Below are 19,054 nucleotides of genomic sequence, written 5' to 3'. Positions count from 1 at the left end.
TGAAGGAATCTTTCATAGCGGAGGTGGTCCTCTTATAAACCTTGTTTTAATTGCTGTCGGTGAAAGCAAAATACAGAAGGAAGGCGGAGGATGAGAAGCACGCGGTTCGTGATTCGTGATGGACCATACATATTTTATTCTTTCTTACTGAAAAACTCTTCTTGACAGTCTAGGCTTTTAACGTACATTTTCAGTCGCGGAATATTGGTCAGAACACATTCAAAACAGAAGAAACCCTTAAGGGTTTTATTAAGTCAAAACACTTCCTTTTTCCGCATTAATAAGTTTATTGACGTATATTTACATTGACCCTTGCTCATTTTCATTCCTCATTCGAATTTTCGAGTGTCTAAAGACGGGTCTGCAAGGTAGGGTCTTCGTCTTTGAAAATCTCTTGTTATTTTATCGTAACAAGATATATTTTATAATACCTAACTTTCGACTAATGGCACTTACGTGTTTGATCAGTAGCGAGAGAAATCAGATAAGATTGGGTAACTCACGTATCAGCTCCTGATGTCTTATAGTAGGCCAACGTCGTCAATTTCCATCAAGTGATCAAGGCGGCTTTTCTAAGCTTTCATACCATTCATACCTTTATTTCTAATACAATATTAATTTTTACTACATTCAAAGCTGTTTAAGATGATGTTGCGCCAGAAGGACTTTGTCCGACTTACGTAAAAAAAATCTGCATAATATTATCGTGACTTAACGAAAAAAAAAACAATTACGACTGGTGGTGCCAGACGAAGAAAGAAAACACTTTTAATCTTCCAGTTTTCCTATCATCCACTAAACCATTTTTTAGAAAAAAGGCAAAAAGTTTCTTGTTGACGGCTTAAGTTTCTGCGGTAACAGTCATGGTTGGCTTATTTTATGACTGAGTTCTTAAGCTAAAATCTAATTGAGTAAGGAGGTGTGAAAATTAAGCTCTATATCTTAGATAAGTGACCTGTTTTCTTTAAGGTAGTGCTTGTTTTTACTTGAGCTGAATCATCTGTTAGGTTTTTACTGCAACGGTAGTGATGTTATACGACAGAAAATAGATCAAATTCCTCAGAAACTGACCTCTTGGAAACAAACAAACAAAATATCGATGGAGAAGTGATCGAGAATTTACCAAAATAGGTTCACATCTCAGCCGCTGTTGTTTGACCGGCGCGGAACTTTTTTCAAGGGAGAGTTTTAAAAATGTGTGACGAATTCGTGGGTTCTTACGTTAGGTTCATTTTGAAACGTCTTTCGTCGCATCTTTCTAGGGTGAATAAACATTAAAGAAATTCCGCAGACATAACAAGGATAGATAGAAAGAAACTGGAATGAACTATTTTCCTGTCGAATTGTTTCAGCTTGTACACATAAGTTTGCGAAGCTAACCGCAGAACGAACGTGCAGTGCATTTATTAAGCTCCACGTCAGTTTCAAATGACTTGTCAGCTCGTTAATAGGAACTAAACTTGAGATCAGCACCTCTTCCGAATAAATAAAGGTAATCTTTCAGTATCAAGACATTTGTCCGTTTTTATACATTTTGGCTCCTTTTTTCACTTTGGTTTTTTCCTTCGTTATAACGGTAAATGGTGCTTTCCAGAAACGTCATGTTATTCTTAAACAGCTTCTTGTTAATTTGCGCTCAACAAAGAGACCACTTACGATTTAAAAATAGCTCTAACACTATTATCCAACCTGACAGTAATTATGCGCGAAGACACTAGCTTTCAATTGAAATATAAAGGGACAATAGTATCAGACAAACCGGTCACTTGTTGCGTAATAACAACTATACCGTGTTGGCAGCCACGCTTATTCTACATTACTTCTTAATTGAGCATATCGGACCATCTTTCCAAAATGAGTTTATTCATTAACACCGAAACCAAAACATTTGGCTTTCACTCCAGATTAACTCGCTGAGTGAATTAGAGAAGAATGTTTCGCTCTGTTAGCTCTGTTGTCTCCATCACGATTCAATGGGCCGTCGGAATTGAGGCTTGCAGCCAGGGAGGAAGAGACAGTCTCCAACCTTTCCCGTATGCATAGTTAACATAGAAAAACATGAAATGACCCAGAAAATTTCTCAGTGAAAATCGTGAATATCATTCATTCCTCTTTACCGATCAATATCACTGGATACTGTTGACGTGGAAAGAAAAAGGGTTACTTAATTCATTAGCAAAGAGGCTTTTTTGCATCATGATCATAGACTGAAGTATTTTCAAAAAATTATTGGATGAGGATTTATTGATAACCAGAATAATCAAAGTCGAGGCAGGGTAAATTTAGTTAGAATCTCTATAATTCCTTTGTAAGATTGGGAGTAGAACAAACAATACTCATCAAATAATAAAATGAAAAATTTAAGAAATCACTCTTTACGCCTCTCCAACTTCTTAAGACCGTAATCATGGTATAATCTTGGAGTGAAATTTGCTTGCTGATAGTATCTTCTCCAACACTTTATATTTTACTTTTTTCATTTGATTACTTGATTTATGACTTTATCTAGTCAGTGTAAATTTATATTCATCGACTCATTTTTTTTGTCGCGGCAACCATGTCGATCCTAGATCTCATGAAATATTATTTGCATGTACGAAATGTCTGAACACTATGTAGTCGCTCCGTGACTTTGAGAGAGATTGAACTCCATTGTAAGAATTAGATGACTAATTTGGAAACTTGAGCACTTGGTAAATACACCTTGGCTTGCAGTTCTGATGATTACAGTTTGCTGAGGTAACTGAAATGTTAGTCTCCATGCAGGAACTTTCCACTTGACCTGTACAGTCAAGTGCTATAAAATAACTATAGAAAAATGCATTTGTGTTGGCAGAACTACTGTAAATACAGTACCACCTAGAGACAAAAATAAATGAGCTCCTGTAAGCATTAACATTTGGGAGAAGTTATGGTGGTAAATGACCCTTCTTTTGCTAGGATACATAGGGTCTGATGATTGAAATGTATATCTTTTAGTTTTCAAACTATCAACTTTGTATTAATTGTTGCTGTTTACCATATCTATTCTCTGTACCTTAAGCCCTCAAAAGTTGAAGCAGGCGAGTCAATAACCTGACTTCCTTTGTTTGGACTTGTGTGATTATATAATTTTGCTGTGTAAGTTACCATACTGCAACATGTAATATTATACACTAGCTCAAGCTTTCATTAATGCATGGTGTTTCTTACCAATGGTCTTACCCAAACTGAACATCGAAATTAAGAATTGGTCATAAGATATGTGCGTTTAAAAGGGTGGGAATGTGGAAAAACAAGGATCCTCCTTTAATTAGGACTGAAATTAATGGGGGCCCTCTTATTTTAATTCATATTTTTAATTTGACCTGCCTCCTCCCCTGTAATGTTTAGGGCATATAGATTAAGAGAAAAGTTTTTTGTATTTTGATGCATGAAAGTTAAATTACCAGTAATTGGCATCCACATAATCACAAAGCAAGAATGTAAAGCTTGAGCTTAATTGGTTAAAAAATTAAAATAAGAGAGTTTTGCAGACCATGTCTGACTTTTTATCCTGGCTCTGGATATTGATTCAAATAACATAGTCATCATCAGTCTCATTCACTCTCACTTTCCACTGAGCTTGTGGAAAGATGATAACATCATTATTTCTTTAAATGAAGAAAGGAAAGCCTGTCCTCTTACCACGGATAGTTCTGTTGAGCATCATCAGTACAAACCTGGTCTAATTTTTACATGAAGGTGATTGTTCCAGGTAGGGTAACCTTAAAAATTAGTTGTAGGCATTTCTTGAACCCGTCGTTTTACGTCTTGAATGTTTGACTCAATTTTACCTCACTAACCTAAACTAAATATATATAAACATGAAATTTATTTGTTTTCCTTTTGAGGGGGGAATCAAAATTTCAAAGTCATCACAGGCTTAAACTATAGGTTTAGAGGAAATCTGCTTGTGCATGTGTTTTCAATTTATGAAACTGGGATTATGACTACTTCAAAAGACTTTACTACACGCTGTATAGGTACTGGCAGGCATTGTTAAAAAATTTTGCTAAGCTAATAGTATTAGATCTCCTAGTATCCGACGTTCGAGGTATTTATTTGACTAATTTCATGATATTATTCATGAGGGATTTTTAGATAACGATCTTTTCTTTAAGGGGCCAAACACCAGCTAATTCGTACGGTCACACCCATGTCGGATCAAAAGAGATACAAAGCAACCTGATGTGTGCGTTCCTCACAGGACTCTGAAAAGTTGCGAGTTACTCCGTGACAAGCGCTAGACTTTTTTGTACTTCGAAATTCTGGCGGGTCCACGAGGGACTTAGCATTGCATTTACTTTGTTTTTTGTTCAAGTGTTCTATTGTTTGATATTTTGTTCTTGTTCTTGTTTACTAGTTTTTCGGTAAATGTGTTCGAATGTTTTCCAAATATTAGAGCTCATTGACTCCCCGATCGACCCACAAATGTCCTGTTTTTGTGCTGTCATTGTGGACGGCATGTATAGCGACGAGGAGCTTTTTCTTACTCAAAATAGTTTTCCGGAAGAAATATTGCAACACAATTTTAGTATTGATTCAATTTAGACGGCCTAGTAGCTAGCGATGAGCCTGCCCCACGAAATTCGTGTGCGGAAGAATTAAAGCAAGTAGTGACTGAGGAAAGCATCAAGGATGGACGGAAAGACCGGAAACTTAATTGAAAAGAAACATGTTTTTTCTCTTTATATTGTTTGTAGTGAAGTACATTTGCAGATGACATTATTGTCGGAAATTTAGGCCGCAATTTGTCAAGGGGAAGAATTTGATGTTCTCAGGAATAGCAAGGTTCAATTGAGTAATTGGAAAGTAAATAATTAATGAGGGATTAATTTTTTAGAAATTCTAATAAATCCTTCGCTTCAGGAATTTATTTGTATAAATCCCTAAAACGAGGGATTTGTACAGATAAATCCCTCATTTACAATCAAATTCAATTCATCAGCGCTGCTCTTCCCTGCTACATTATCAAGCCCTCCCCGGACTTTCACTTGGTTAATATTCAACGGGGTTGTAAGTTAAATAAAGGTTGTTGTTGAATAACAAAAGAAAAGATGTGAATCATAAAATAACAATATATATGTCATTAATTTTAACAATTATTGTTTACATCAGTTATACACGTGTATATATAGATAACTTGTCTGACCGAAAACACAAAACCACACGTTCCAGCGTTGTTGTCATTTTTTGCAATCAGCATTTCAGAATTTATTTCCTCTCCTAAATAGAGTTTTATTCAATATTGACAATGTACTTCCGTTATCTTTTCATAATCCGTTTTATATTTTATCATAGTAGTTCACGTATTTCTAAAGTTAATTTCAAATTCTTACACAAGCATTGGCAACCGAAGAGGTCATGAAGTATGTCGAAAAATATCTCGCAAAATAAAAACTGTTTTGTTTTATAACATGATTTTTATTCGTCTATTCATTTTCTTTTTATTTCTTTGCCAAAGTACGATAAAAATTTACAAGGAAGCGTAATGAGCTAAGTTAAATAAAATTTATGGAAAGGAAACCTAAATGAAACCATGAGGCTTTCTCCAAACGATTGCAGAAAAATAGGAAAAAAAGGCACCATTAGTGATTTAAGGTTTTACGGAAATATTGAGGTCACGCAACAGAAAACATTCGGACATTATTCTCCCTAGGGTCGTGTTGCATTATTAACATTTTAATGGCTCTTTTTCTCCCTTAACACACAAGCTTTTGCCAGCCACGAATTGATATCACACAGACCATTATAGGAGGAAATTCAGCTAATCATCGACAGCATTTGGCTCTCTTTCCACCGTAACATGACAAAGATGGCTCAGCGTCTTAAGAAGAGATGTATTGCTCTTGTTGTGTGCACCCTGCTAACACTTCCAGGTAGTAAGTTGATACAGACTCAGGATTATAATTATTTGTAGGAAGGTAGGCGGAACTAAAGATATGTGAGGTATAAAATTTTTCATGCGATTAAAATGTTGAATCTGTATCAGCAGGATTTTCCAATACAACAACAACGCCATCCTCACAATCTGCAAGTAACATGACATCAGTAGTGCATATGATTTCACACCCAACAGCAAGTGACGTGTCATCAACGATGCAAATGATACTATCTCCATCTGCAAGCAACATGTCAATAATAACACATATGATGCCATCACAATCTGGAAGTGATATGTCGTCAATTGTGCATATGATGCTTTCCCAAAGAGCGAGTGACGCGTCAACAACGATGCAAATGATGCCATCACAAACTGCAAGTGACAGGACATCAGTGGTGCATACGATACCATCCCCGTCTGCAAGTGACAATTCATCAATGATGCATATGGTGCCATCCTCATCTGCAAGTGACATGTCATCAACGGTGCATATAATGCCATCCCCACCTGCAAGTGACAAGACATCAATGATACATATGGTGCCATCCTCATCTGTAAGTGACATGTCATCAATGGTGCATATAATGCCATCCCCACCTGCAAGTGACAAGACATCAATGGTGCATACGATGCCATCCCCATCTGCATGTGACATGACAACGATAGTGTATATAACGTCATGCCCAACAGGAAGTCACGTGTCATCAACGATGCAAATGATGCCATCACAATCTGCAAGTAACATGTCATCAATGGTGCATATGATGTCATCACAATCTGCAAGTAACATGACATCAGTAGTGCAAATGATTTCATACCCAACAGCAAGTGACGTGTCATCAACGATGCAAATGATGCCATCTTTATCTGCAAGCGACGTGTCATCAATGACACTTATGATGCCATCACAATCTGGAAGTCATATGTCGTCAATTGTGCATATGATGCCATCCCAAAGAACGAGTGACGTGTCAACAACGATGCAAATGACGCCATCACAATCTACAAGTGACAGGACATCAGTGGTGCATACGATGCCATCCCCATCTGCAAGTGACAATTCACCAATGATGCATATGATGCCATCCTCGTCTGCAAGTGACGTGTCATCAATGGTGCATATAGTGCTATCCCCATCTGCAAGTGACAAGACATCAGTGGTGCATACGATGCCATCCCCATCTACAAGTGATAATTCATCAATGATGCATATGGTGCCATCCTCATCTGTAAGTGACATGTCATCAATGGTGCATATAATGCCATCCCCACCTGCAAGTGACAAGACATCAGTGGTGCATACGATGCCATCCCTATCTGCAAGTGACAATTCATCAATGATGCATATGGTGCCATCCTCATCTGCAAGTGACATGTCATCAACGGTGCATATAATGCCATCCCCACCTGCAAGTGACAAGACATCAGTGGTGCATACGATTCCATCCCTATTTGCAAGTGACAATTCCTCAATGGTGCACATGATACTATCCCTATCCTCAAGTGACAATTCATCAATGATGCATATGATGTCATCCCCATCTGCAAGTGACATGTCATCAGTGGTGCATATGATGACATCCCCATCTGCATGTGACATGACAACAACAGTGTATATAATGTCATGCCCAACAGGAAGTGACTTGTCATCAATGATGCAAATGATGCCATCACAATCTGCAAGTCATATGTCATCAATGGTGCATATGATATCATCCCCATCTACAAGTGACAATTCATCAATGATGCATATGATGTCATCCCCATCTGCGAGTGACATGTCATCAGTGGTGCATATGATGTCATCCCCATCTACAAGTGACACTTCATCAATGATGCATATGATGTCATCCCCATCTGCGAGTGACATGTCATCAGTGGTGCATATGATACCATCCCCATCTACAAGTGACAATTCATCAATGATGCATATGATGTCATCCCCATCTGCGAGTGACATGTCATCAGTGGTGCATATGATGTCATCCCCATCTACAAGTGACATGTCATCAATGATGCAAATGATGCCATCACCAACAACAGTAGCGCCAAAACCTTCGTGTTTACCAGGATTCACTGGAAGTTATTGCTCCGAAAGTAAGTGATGAAATGCTTTTAGATTTTGTTTTCCATACGATACCAGCACTTGTAAACAACGCTAAATGTTGTTGTTGTTTCTTTTTTGCTGACAGATATTAATGACTGTGAAAACAAAAGCTGTTCAGGAAATGGAAACTGCATTGACAAAATAAATGGCTTTGTATGTGAATGTAAAAATAATTACTTTGGAAGAAACTGTGAGAAACGTAAGTCTCATTAGATGTTTATAACGAAACTTTTAACTTACAAACCATTTCTAGTTCGTATAGTGTGATCGTCCGGGTGAGTGTAGTTCTGAAAAGAACTGTTTTTGGTGACTGATGTTTCGACAACCTGTGCAGAAATCATCTTCAGGGTCAAATGGAGAGTAGTTGTCAGTCGATGATGTTATAAAGTCTGGTCTGTTGAACGTGATTGGTCTGTTTAGCCGAGATGTGATTGGCTGGAAGACTCGTGTAGAGTTTGTTAACAGTCATTGGTCGGTTTCGATCCGTCTGTTGTTGGTCGGTCTGTTTGTCGGTTTGTTCACGTCGTTAATGAGTCGTTGGTAAGGTGCCGGTAGTTGTTGACATCTGTTGAGAGGCGTCTGTTCTAAGTTGGTAAACCAGCTTTCCAAAGTCAGTCGTTGAAAATAGTTTGTACTGTAGGTTAAGCATTTAGCAGAGTCCCAGTCGATTCTGTGATTAGTTTGTCGATGATGTTCAGAAATGTGATTGTTTACAGCGCCATTTCTAGTTGCTCGTTTGTGTTCAGTTAGTCGCGTGTTAAGGTTTCTACCAGTCTCACCAATGTAGGAGGCCCGGCAGTCGGAGCATTCGATCTTATAAATCGCTCCCTGTCTGTTGTTGGGTTGGTCTTTGTCTTTAACGTTGGTCAGTAAATGTCGTAAAGTAGTAATAGGCTTGTGAGCTACGCGAATGTTGTAAGGTTGTAGGATCCACGCGATAGCCTCAGAAGTGCCTTTGATGTAGGGTATAGTAGCTGTAGTCGTGACAGACGTGGAGTCCCTGTTAGTTTCTGTAATGTCGGTCTACTTTTGCGAAAAAGCAAAAAAATATCTGATTGAATTTGAGTTAGGCAAATCAATTTTCTCTGTATGTGTCACTTGTTTTATTAATTCTTTTATTTAATTTAGCTCACATTTCTCTTATTTTGAACTGTTTAAATAGTGTAGCCGCATTGAAGGATATCATTTGATGAAATCCTTGCCTTGATGAACACAATGGTCAATAAGCGACATTACGTTTACTTCTTTGAAAGTTAGCGAAAGCTTAGCTATTATGGGCACTGATTTGATTTGAAACGTGAAAATTTATTTAGTTATACCAGTGAAGACAATATATGTCTAATACATATACGTAAACATTCCATCTTAATCCCCACTGAATTATTCGCGTCTTTACCGTTAGAAATTAGTGCCTGTAATCCAAACCCATGCGAAAACGATGGAACTTGCACAGAAGATGGTGAAGATGAAACGTTCAACTGTACATGTACTTCAGCGTTTGAAGGGAAAACCTGCCAATCAGGTATGGGCCTGTATGATACTTCACGTTCCAGTAATATATCGTTCCAGCGAAGTACCGCTAAGTAGGAAGTAATACATGTGTGCGCATAGTGGTTAGAAAAAGCGGGTTCTGACGTTTTCTCTAAATTAATCTTGATTTCAAAGGCAAATCACGAATTTAACCTGGAACTCAAGGTTGATTTGTGTAACTCCCCTACACGAATTCTGCCTCTGTTGGAGTGGTTGCAGAAAAGTTGATAAGTTTTTCATCACTGAACCAGAAAGAAGAAGCATTGACGTTTGAATCGTTGTCAATCTCTTTCACCCAATGACAGCTGATAATTTTCCATCTCCCAGGAGATGTTGGGTATGTTTTCGGATCAAAGTCCATATTTTTAAACATACCTTACTCCTCCTTCAAAATCAATATGATAAATCCAAAAATCTTCTCTTTTTTTTTGTCTCTCTGTTTTTGCTCCACCAATCGTTAAATACCCTGACTCTCTTGACAGAGAAATCCACCAGATCCTATTTCCAATCAAAGGATATTTCAATTGGTTATCCGCTCGTTTCAAGGATCATCTGTTTTGATTCAAGATAGCAAAACAGAGACGATGCGGAAAAGAAGAGGAAAATTTGAAAGGGAGATCAAATACTCTGTCTTTAGAGAGAGAGAAAAAGTCTTTCATTGTTTTTCTAAGTGGATGTTCTAGGTCTTCGTGAAATTTTCTGTTTTGTGTTGCATGGTTGTACAATCCGAATTGATCGAAAGCAGTGGCACAAAATTTATTTTGATAAGTACTTCACTGTATGAGTTTTTGTCGGTATAATACCAGCATGATTGCTTTTTCTTAGATGAATGTCTCAATGAGAAATTTCGCTTTGCATATTTTGACAAAAAAGAGAATAAATCGATTGTTTCTGTTTTCATCATCATACTTCTTGTTTGCTGCGTCTTCATTGTCAGTTGGATTGGCAAGATTGACGATCTTTTTATTGTTCTTATCTTTATCCGTTTCTTGAATTGATTCATCAGGATTGCTTGGGTATATTGAGAAACTCATTTTGATAGTTTTTTTCAAATCAACGAATTCCTTCAGAAGACAACGCAGTTCCAGAGGAACGATCTGAATCTCTTCTCCGACGAAACCACGCTTTGGTTTTTTTTTCAGATAGTAGAGAACAGGCTCATTCTTAGTCACAATTGATCTCTCGATATTGCAGACCTTTAGAGACCTTTTATCGTTTCAATATGTTGATACATTATTGTTGATCTTTTTTATACAGAGACGCCTACCCAAACATTTGCCTGTACAATGAAACTGGATCAAGATTATAAAGAGGAGTACGATGACATCAACTCACAAGAATCTCGTGCCTTCATTAGAGATTTGGACTCGAAATTAGAATCATTTTTCAAAAAGAAATTTCCAGATTTAATAAAAATTATTTACAAACGTTTTTTCAAAGGAAGTGTTGGCGTTGACTATGAATTGCTCTTTCCAACAACCTCAACTGTGACCGATGGCAACATCGTGCAAGCTCTTAGAGAAGGTAATGGCACAAACGATCTGAGATTTTTGAGGCTGACAGGAGATATAACCGTAACGAAGCAGGTTGTTCAGACGACAGCAGCACCGATGACAGCAGCACCAACTGCAACCAAAGGTAACTTACAGCGTCTTTTTATTTTTTATTCTGCTTTTATGCTGTTACCCTTCAACGAAGTTCAGGGTAATTTGACACGCATTAAGGTATCCACTACCTTATCCGTTTAACTACACTAACTCGAAATGAAGATTATCACATTTCTGGCTAGAACCTATCTTTAGGACATATATACTTCTAAGGAACATTTCCATCCAAGGAATATATTTCCACTCAAATCGCCTTCCAAACTATTTTGTGTTTTCCAAAATAGCATTTTCCGTGAAAAATGGACCTTTTAGTCATATTTTTCATGTCGATTCCACAAAGTATCGTACTATTTTCCAGACACTGTGAAATGTTGGCTATTTAGGCAAAAAACACGGAAATCTCTCCTTTGTAATAAAAGCAAAATGCTTCAGTTTTCACGGATTAGGAAAATGTGTTGCTTCAAAAGAGCAACATTTTGTATGACTCCACGGAAAGTTAAACGTAGGTGCATTTTACTCATGCAAATATTCAATTTTTAACTGCGTTAGTTGTTAAATCTGGTCAAAGTGCATGTAATGCTCTGCTCGTTTAAATGGAACGATAAAGCCTTTGATTTTAACCTTTAATATGTTTAAGCGGTTTTTCTTTTCAATTTTATTTGACATGATATTACGAACTGTAATGCTGTAGAAATTCTCCGTGATATGGCGTCCAATTCTGTAGAAATTCTCCATAGTTTGACGTCCAATGCTGCAGAAATTCTCCATGGTATGGCGTCTAATGCTGCAGAAATTCTCCATGGCATGGCGTATAATGCTGCAGAAATTCTGCAAGGTTTGACAGCCTAAGCGTACAAAAATTCTGCACGCCTTGACGTCCAGTGCTGCAGAAATTCTGCAAGGTTTGACAGCCTAAGCGTACAAAAATTCTGCACGCCTTGACGTCCAGTGCTGCAGAAATTCTGCAAGGTTTGACAGCCTAAGCGTACAAAAATTCTGCACGCCTTGACGTCCAATGCTGCAGAAATTCTTGGCATAAAGAGCTCATCTGTTGCAGAATAGGATGATCCGTTTATTTTTTTAAACAAATTTAAAATTAGACTACCTTGGAATAAGGACATTTATAGCCGAATTTACATCACAATCGCCGAGTGACAATATCGTCAATAATTCGTATGAGATAAATGTTTTTCCACGAAGTTACCCGTTCAGTAATTTTCATTTCAACTGACTATACAAGATTTAAGAGTTTTGACTCCTCTTCCTTCCGTTCACAAGATGATGCAGTACTGTTGATCCAATAGCATCCAAGAAAATTACTCTTTCACTACTCACACGTAGATGTCTAGGTGTCATTTGCCTTGAAACAGAACAGTGTACAGTTACAGAGGTTTGTAAGGCCTCCTTCTGTATGTATAGATCTGAAAAATCAAAAGAAAGAGAAGTTACATCACATGAAAATTTTCAAAACAGGATGTATGAATTCATCAACACTATCTTGACTATGATTTGAACAGGTCTTGGTATAGCAAGGCTAACTTGGCTTTTGCGCAGATAATGTTTTACTGAAGTTTAGCTTTACTGAACCTTTCGTATAACCGTGGGTTTACTGAAGCAAATTAAAACGTACTCCTTTAGTGAAATCGTTGGAACTAATTCGAGATGAGAGAGGACCGGTAAGATATTGCAGGTCTACGACGAATTTTCGAAAAATCAGTTCACGCGTCACGGATATAAAAGGGAAAATTTAACCTCTCCTCTTGTGTGCATGGTTTCAGGGAAATCTTAAGTTTTTCACGCGATGAGGAAAAATTCGACATATTTTTCTTCGTTCTGGCGGGCTGTGACTAAAATTAGAACTGGGACGTGGAACTCGGGGACGTGAGACTCGGGGACGTAAGACTCGGGGACGTAAGACTCGGGGACGTGAGACTCGGGGACGTGAGACTCGGGGACGTGAGACTCGGGGACGTGAGACTCGGGACGTGAGACTCGGGGACGTGAGACTCGGGGAAGTGAGACTCGGAGACGTGAGACTCGGAGACGTGGGACTTGGAGACGTGAGACTCGGGGACGTGGGACTCGGGTTAGTGGTAGCCAATGGTTTTCAGCGTCCATAGTTCGGCCGGACATGTTTGCTTGTGTATTTGACCGTGATAACTCTGGGTACAGAATAGTTTCAACGCAAGGGGTCTTGAAACTGTTAAAAACGTCGTGGGCAGCTATGGAGGACTTTCCTTGTAAGTAGGCGTGTTTTCTTCTCGATCTTTATAATAATACTTCAAAAATTCAGCGCAAAAACCAGGCTTGTTCATCACGTCCCCGAGTCTCGTCCCGCGTTCCACGTCTCCAAGTCCCATTTCCTGAGTCCCAGTCCTCACGTCCTCGTCCTACCTTTAGTCACAGCCATCCCGGCGGGCCATAACTACACTGGCGGCACATTGGGCATGCACTCAGTTATGGTTAACTTCACAGGTGTAGCGCGCATAGTCAAAGATATAAAGTCTCCATTCGTGTGCACTACATACCTAATCGGTGAACAAAGGTTTAGTATTTCGATTAGAACTCGTAAGCTGTGCACTGTGCAAATTCACCAATGAGGGACTAAAGTCCCTTCAAGCTACTGTTTTACAAACCGCCAACATCCGCTCATAATATATCAATAATCGTAGAATTGGGCTTTTGCCAGTTTTGTTTGCTAAGCGCTCTTGTCAGACTCTGGGTGGAGTTAACTTGTATCCGTCGAACAAAAATATTTGAACTGATGATGGTGAGTACACCGGAAAACATCTCCCAGTTCTACGAGCCATGTTGATTTTTACGCCGGTGTCTGTAATCACCACCAGAGGAAAGACTTCCCAATGAAGATCAGTGGGTTGACTTCGATGACTCAAACAATTCTTTGAATGCAGGATCTTTCATTTATGGAGAAATAATTCCGGATTAAGAGAGTAAGTTAGAAATGGAAGGTAAAGTAAAAAACACCTGAATACAAAGTATCACATGCAGTCAATTCGGTGTCGATAACTTTTCAAATTTCAAGGTTAATAAGAGGTAAGAAGTGTACAATATATACGCATTTTAAAGCACCTACCTTATTGTTTCCACACGATCTAAACAGTTACTATGACCGATAGCGCGAACTTCAATAGTAACGTAGCGTAACGATAAATGCAATTTAGTGTTATCAATTGCGTTGATTACGTAAATTGGCCACCGTAAAGAGTTTAAAGGCTGACGTTTCGAGAGTTTGCCCTTCCTCAGAGCGATTGGATAAAGATAAATTAGAGCGATTAGATAACGATAAATGGTCAAGGTCGCTTATTCGATATATATTTAACTTCAATTTTAGTGAATTAGTGATATTTTTCATTCAGTTTTCGTATCTGATCATAAAATAAAGTTAAGTGACTTGAACTGTACGTTGTATTGCTTACTTTCTTAACATTTTGATATTCTAAATTTTAACATGTGGCATTGAGCCATGTGCTATTTTAGGTACAAAATTTCTGTTGAAAGTAAATTGACAGAATATTTGTGGCATTTGTTTTGACTGGTTAGAGAAAGACCGTTATATTCCTGTATTCATCACGCCATGAGTGAATTTCTGCAACATGTAGTGAATGAGAGGATGCAGAATTTCTGCAATATTCATTGTTTTAGATATGTGGTGAAATAACGAACTGAAATAACGAACTGAAATAACGACCTGAAATAACGAACTGAAATAACGAACTGAACTATCTTTCTTATTCTGTTTACGCAACCGATTGATCTGCGGCGCAAGTAGGCTTACCGCTGAATCATAAAACAAGAAATGTGCTGCAGAGCCGATCTACTCTTTTAAGAAATCTGGATCAAAGCTGACTTTCGAAAAAACCCAGCCCACAGATGTGACTAAATCTGGATGATGTTTTGTGCCATCTTTAGTTATTATAAGATCTCCTGTTCTTAAGGCTCTCTCTCTCTCACTTTCTTTTTACAGAATCGACAATCAAGGACTGGGAGATCGTGCTAATCGCGGCTGCAACAATTGTCTTTTTTCTATTGGTGGCTATTGGCGTTTTGGCGGTGAGTATTCAGATAATTTCTTTGCATTTTTGCGATGCGTATTTGAATCACAATTGACAATTTGTTACTCACTCGAAATCAAATGATTGAGAGCTTTACTGTCGCGTCATTTATACTGGTGAGGTAAGGGAGCGGCAGAAGGTATTTGAGAGAAAAGTGGTGGGAAAAAATGTGAACTTTCAGTTCGTTTCTTGAGCGCGAAAATTTTTATTATCATCATGATGGGTTGGTTGTAGGAACATGATGGCGCACGGCATGGCTCCGACATATTTCTATTATGCCAACGACTGGAAACTATCAAGAAGGGTCATAGCAACAAAGACACTAAGGCACACAGGCTGTGAAGTTTGCTGCTTAAGAGTTGCTCGAGCGTTCTTTTCATTGACTCTTCTCTATTTGAACAGGTGAAATACAGAAACGCTAAACAGGGTGAAAGGAAGGAATTGTATGCCCTTGATGGAGAATGGGAACTAATGGAAAACGGGCATAATGGCTTGAGGGCTCAGCGGCAGGTTTGTCAACCAGTGTCTTTTGGAGCTTACATTGTTTTCCGGGGGTAACGAAGGGTGTCATCTGTTGCTAATAGAGTTTAAATGGGAGAACATAGAAAATTGACTGCCAATGAGAGGGAGGTGGGGTGGGTCATTAGAATGCTACAGAGCCTCAGGAAAGGGGATTAGGTAGATTTTAATGTTACGCAACCACATCCCTTCTCCCCTTCCCGACGATAAAAAATGGATGGTCTCTAAGACATTTCCATTGAATTTTCCTCGCCTAACTGATCTTGGTATCTTTGTTTTACAGAGCTATGCGTCTCCAATGTATGACAAAGTACCTGGATCTGATAACAAGGCATATCAGTATGACAGTGCATTGTAAATTTAATGAAAAAAAATCATCAACGAGGTCGAAAATCAGCCAGTTTAAAATGCCTCTTAGAACTCTGTGGCCTCATCCTAACAGTTGGTTTGATAACAAAACGACCTTAATTTAGTTATTCAAGCTATCCAAGTTGACGGCAATAAAATTCTGTGTCTCTGAGGTATCACTTAACTTCACGTGCGATAAATTCGGTACATACTATTTCAAAAAAAAAAAAGATGGACATTTGAGGGATTTAAGGATCTAGAAAGTGTAACCGACATTGACCATATGTGCGCAGTTTTTTTCATAAATTATTTTACCTTTGTCCAGTTAACGAACAGATAAATTCAATGCCGTCAATCAACACATTGGAAAGGATATCAGAGCGAGCTCTTATTTTTTCACTCGAAGGGCGGCCGATGTAGTTTCTGAGGCTTGCTTTACTGTGATGACCGGAGATCGACATGATAAGAAAATCTTTAAAACTCGGAATGCCTATTTTGTTTTTCCTTTGAGGATTTTCGTATCTGCCCACGTTTTAATAACGTAAATAACGGCGCCTGGCATGTTTACAAACCTTTCTTTGGTTCTTCTGTTACTACTTGCCAGCTCGCTTGTTCCGAAATTTCACTTTTAATTATCGGAAAAAAGCTAAAAAGAAGTCCCGGAAAAGGTCGAACATGGTACAATTTGGCAGATGGCGTGACAGCTTTAGCTCAGTTGTATGCTCTATACTCTCATAGAGCACGCTCTTTCAACCAATGAGAGCGCGCGTTGTATCCGAACTTTATTATAAACTCTCATAGAGCACACTCTTTCAACCAATGACAGCACGCGTTATATCCGAACTTTATTATAATAACCAGTAGAGTAAATTAATGTAACAGCCTACTTTATGGCCACCCGAATTCGCATATTATGAAACTCCAACGGATATAGAATGCCGCAGCTCGGTTGGTCACAGTAACACCAAGATTCTGTCACGTTACAGCATTGCGTTCTCACCTTCATTGGCTCCCGATTAGTAACCGTATAAAGTTTAGGATTCTACTTTTGACATTGAAGTGTTTATATGGTCTAGCTCCTAATTATTTAATTGAATTAATTAGCATCAAAAAACAATCCATGTACTCTCTTAGGGCAAACGAGTCTTTGTTACTCGAATTATCTAGTACTAAGACCCGTCCAACCCTTGGCGATCGTGCATTCCCGTCAGCTGCACCCTATCTTTGATATGCATTACCTTCGACGATTCAGCCTTCAAATAGCTTCTTATGCTTTTAGTTACATAATTTTACTTTGACAATATTGTGAAGCGCAACTGAATATATCCATATAGAGGTCTGCGCTATATTATTATTAAGGCAAACTTAACCATACAGAGAACTTAGCGAGTAACGATGAGCCGAAGAGCTACAATAATTTTAACTTTTTGAAATTCGTGGTGGTCACCTTTCTGGGTTTCCTCTCAATACCGTAAATAAATTAGGTTCTCTTTTGCAGCAATCACGTCTCTTTCTTTTTGTAAGACTACTGATTTCCTCCCCAGAGGAATAACTCTAACAAGGATTCCTCTGCATGAGCGGAGTTGTCACGCATTTTGTTACACCGTTCGTCATTCGGTGACCGTTGCCCAGAGGTTATACCTGCAGTCGTGGTGCGATTTTGCGGTCTCAACGAAAGGGTGGAAAGGGTTTATACGTGACGCATGATTAAATCCACAATCAACATGTGACGCGTGAATTCTACGGAAAGGCGGGCGTGATTCGCGAATTTATGAACTGGCGTGAGGCGTGATTTAAGTGAAAAGCTCAAGATTTCCCTGAAATCTTGAACACAGAAAAAGATTTAAAGTTTTCCGTTTTATAAAAAGACGAATGAATTTCTCACTAAGTCGTGCGTGGAACGAGAATATGCAGAAGCACCTCACCCCCCTCCCTGAAGCCACTGTTGTAGGTTTATCACCGGTTGTCAACACCGCATGAGTAAAGCCTGACGACCAACCAGGTCTTAAACGGAACTTTGCGTTACCAGCATCTTGGAGAGCTAAATGAAACGAAATTTGATCGATTCCAATGGCGTCGTAAAATCAGCATGGAAGAGTTGGCGCATAACTCATGTTTCTCTGTATATCTCTGTTCCTGATGGAAGGATAGGCGAAGAGCTGTGTGTTTATTTAACCATCTTTACTGCTTAAATATCTGTTAGCTGACTATGCTTAGGTATTGTTTGCAAATTTCGAAATGTTCTGCACTCTCAATATTCTTTGTCACACGGAGTTGTGATGACCTCCGAAGCCAAGCGGCCAGTCTTAATGAATCGGTCATTGGAAAATTCTCGGAGTTCGTTTCCCTTACTTACGCTTTTGATTAAATCTTTGCTCCATTGTCGTATCTGTTTTTGTTATCATCTTAGCCCTTTACACCCTGACATCAGTATGCACATTCTCCACAGTGATCTTTACACATTTCCTAAGGCGCTGACAGGGAGAATTTATTTGCCAATCAAAACGTTCTTTCCCTAGTGACCATTTCCCTTCTTCTCATGACCTCATGACCTTAATGTACGATTCAGGAATGAAATTGTAGGGAAAAATTAGATGCTGGTCACTCAAGTTTGTAAGTGCTAGTCTACACGTTAGCTTTGGTTAGCACGTTAGTGTGGTTCGTAGATTGCACACTTTGCCCATTCTGAGGTTGCCTTGTAGCCTGGTCGGGGCTACAACTTAACTGAGCTGCGAGTTTTCGAAAGTTTGTAAGTGCTATTCTGCACGTTAGCTTTGAAGCTTGGACCCCTCGCATCCATGTAGCAACATGTAACAGGCAGCCAAGTAGCCAAGTGGGAAAGAGGTCTCTTGTATGAGTGGTTTAGTACCTCAGAAGCCTTTCAATCTTTTTCAGTCGTAGTCACACGTAAAGGTGTCACACAGTAACGATTTTACACGGTTAGGCAACCACGTGATCATTTACT

At 38.8% G+C, this 19,054-nt stretch overlaps 1 protein-coding gene across 2 annotated transcripts; it reads left to right on the top strand.

Moving 5' to 3' along the window:
• The first annotated feature begins 115 nt into the window (after nt 1-115).
• LOC131796329 (uncharacterized) lies at nt 116-17,578 on the top strand. 2 transcript variants are annotated; one of them, XM_066171466.1, is made up of 9 exons: nt 116-368; nt 5,736-5,903; nt 6,014-8,002; nt 8,098-8,211; nt 9,415-9,534; nt 10,800-11,180; nt 15,135-15,220; nt 15,625-15,732; nt 16,025-17,578. In XM_066171466.1, exons 2-9 carry the CDS (start codon nt 5,828-5,830, stop codon nt 16,097-16,099), a joined length of 2,949 nt encoding a protein of 982 aa, XP_066027563.1. In that variant the 5' UTR covers nt 116-368; nt 5,736-5,827; the 3' UTR covers nt 16,100-17,578. The 2 variants fall into 2 exon arrangements, with proteins under 2 accessions (XP_066027563.1, XP_066027564.1); XM_066171467.1 differs by having other exon boundaries at nt 329-368; nt 5,728-5,900.
• The last annotated feature ends 1,476 nt before the right edge of the window (nt 17,579-19,054 follow it).

This window comes from Pocillopora verrucosa, chromosome 8 (genome assembly GCF_036669915.1).
Source record: "Pocillopora verrucosa isolate sample1 chromosome 8, ASM3666991v2, whole genome shotgun sequence".
In the NCBI taxonomy this organism is placed as follows: Eukaryota; Metazoa; Cnidaria; class Anthozoa; order Scleractinia; family Pocilloporidae; genus Pocillopora; species Pocillopora verrucosa.
Note: the sequence above shows the minus strand (reverse complement) of the source record. Positions and strands in the feature narration are given on the sequence as shown.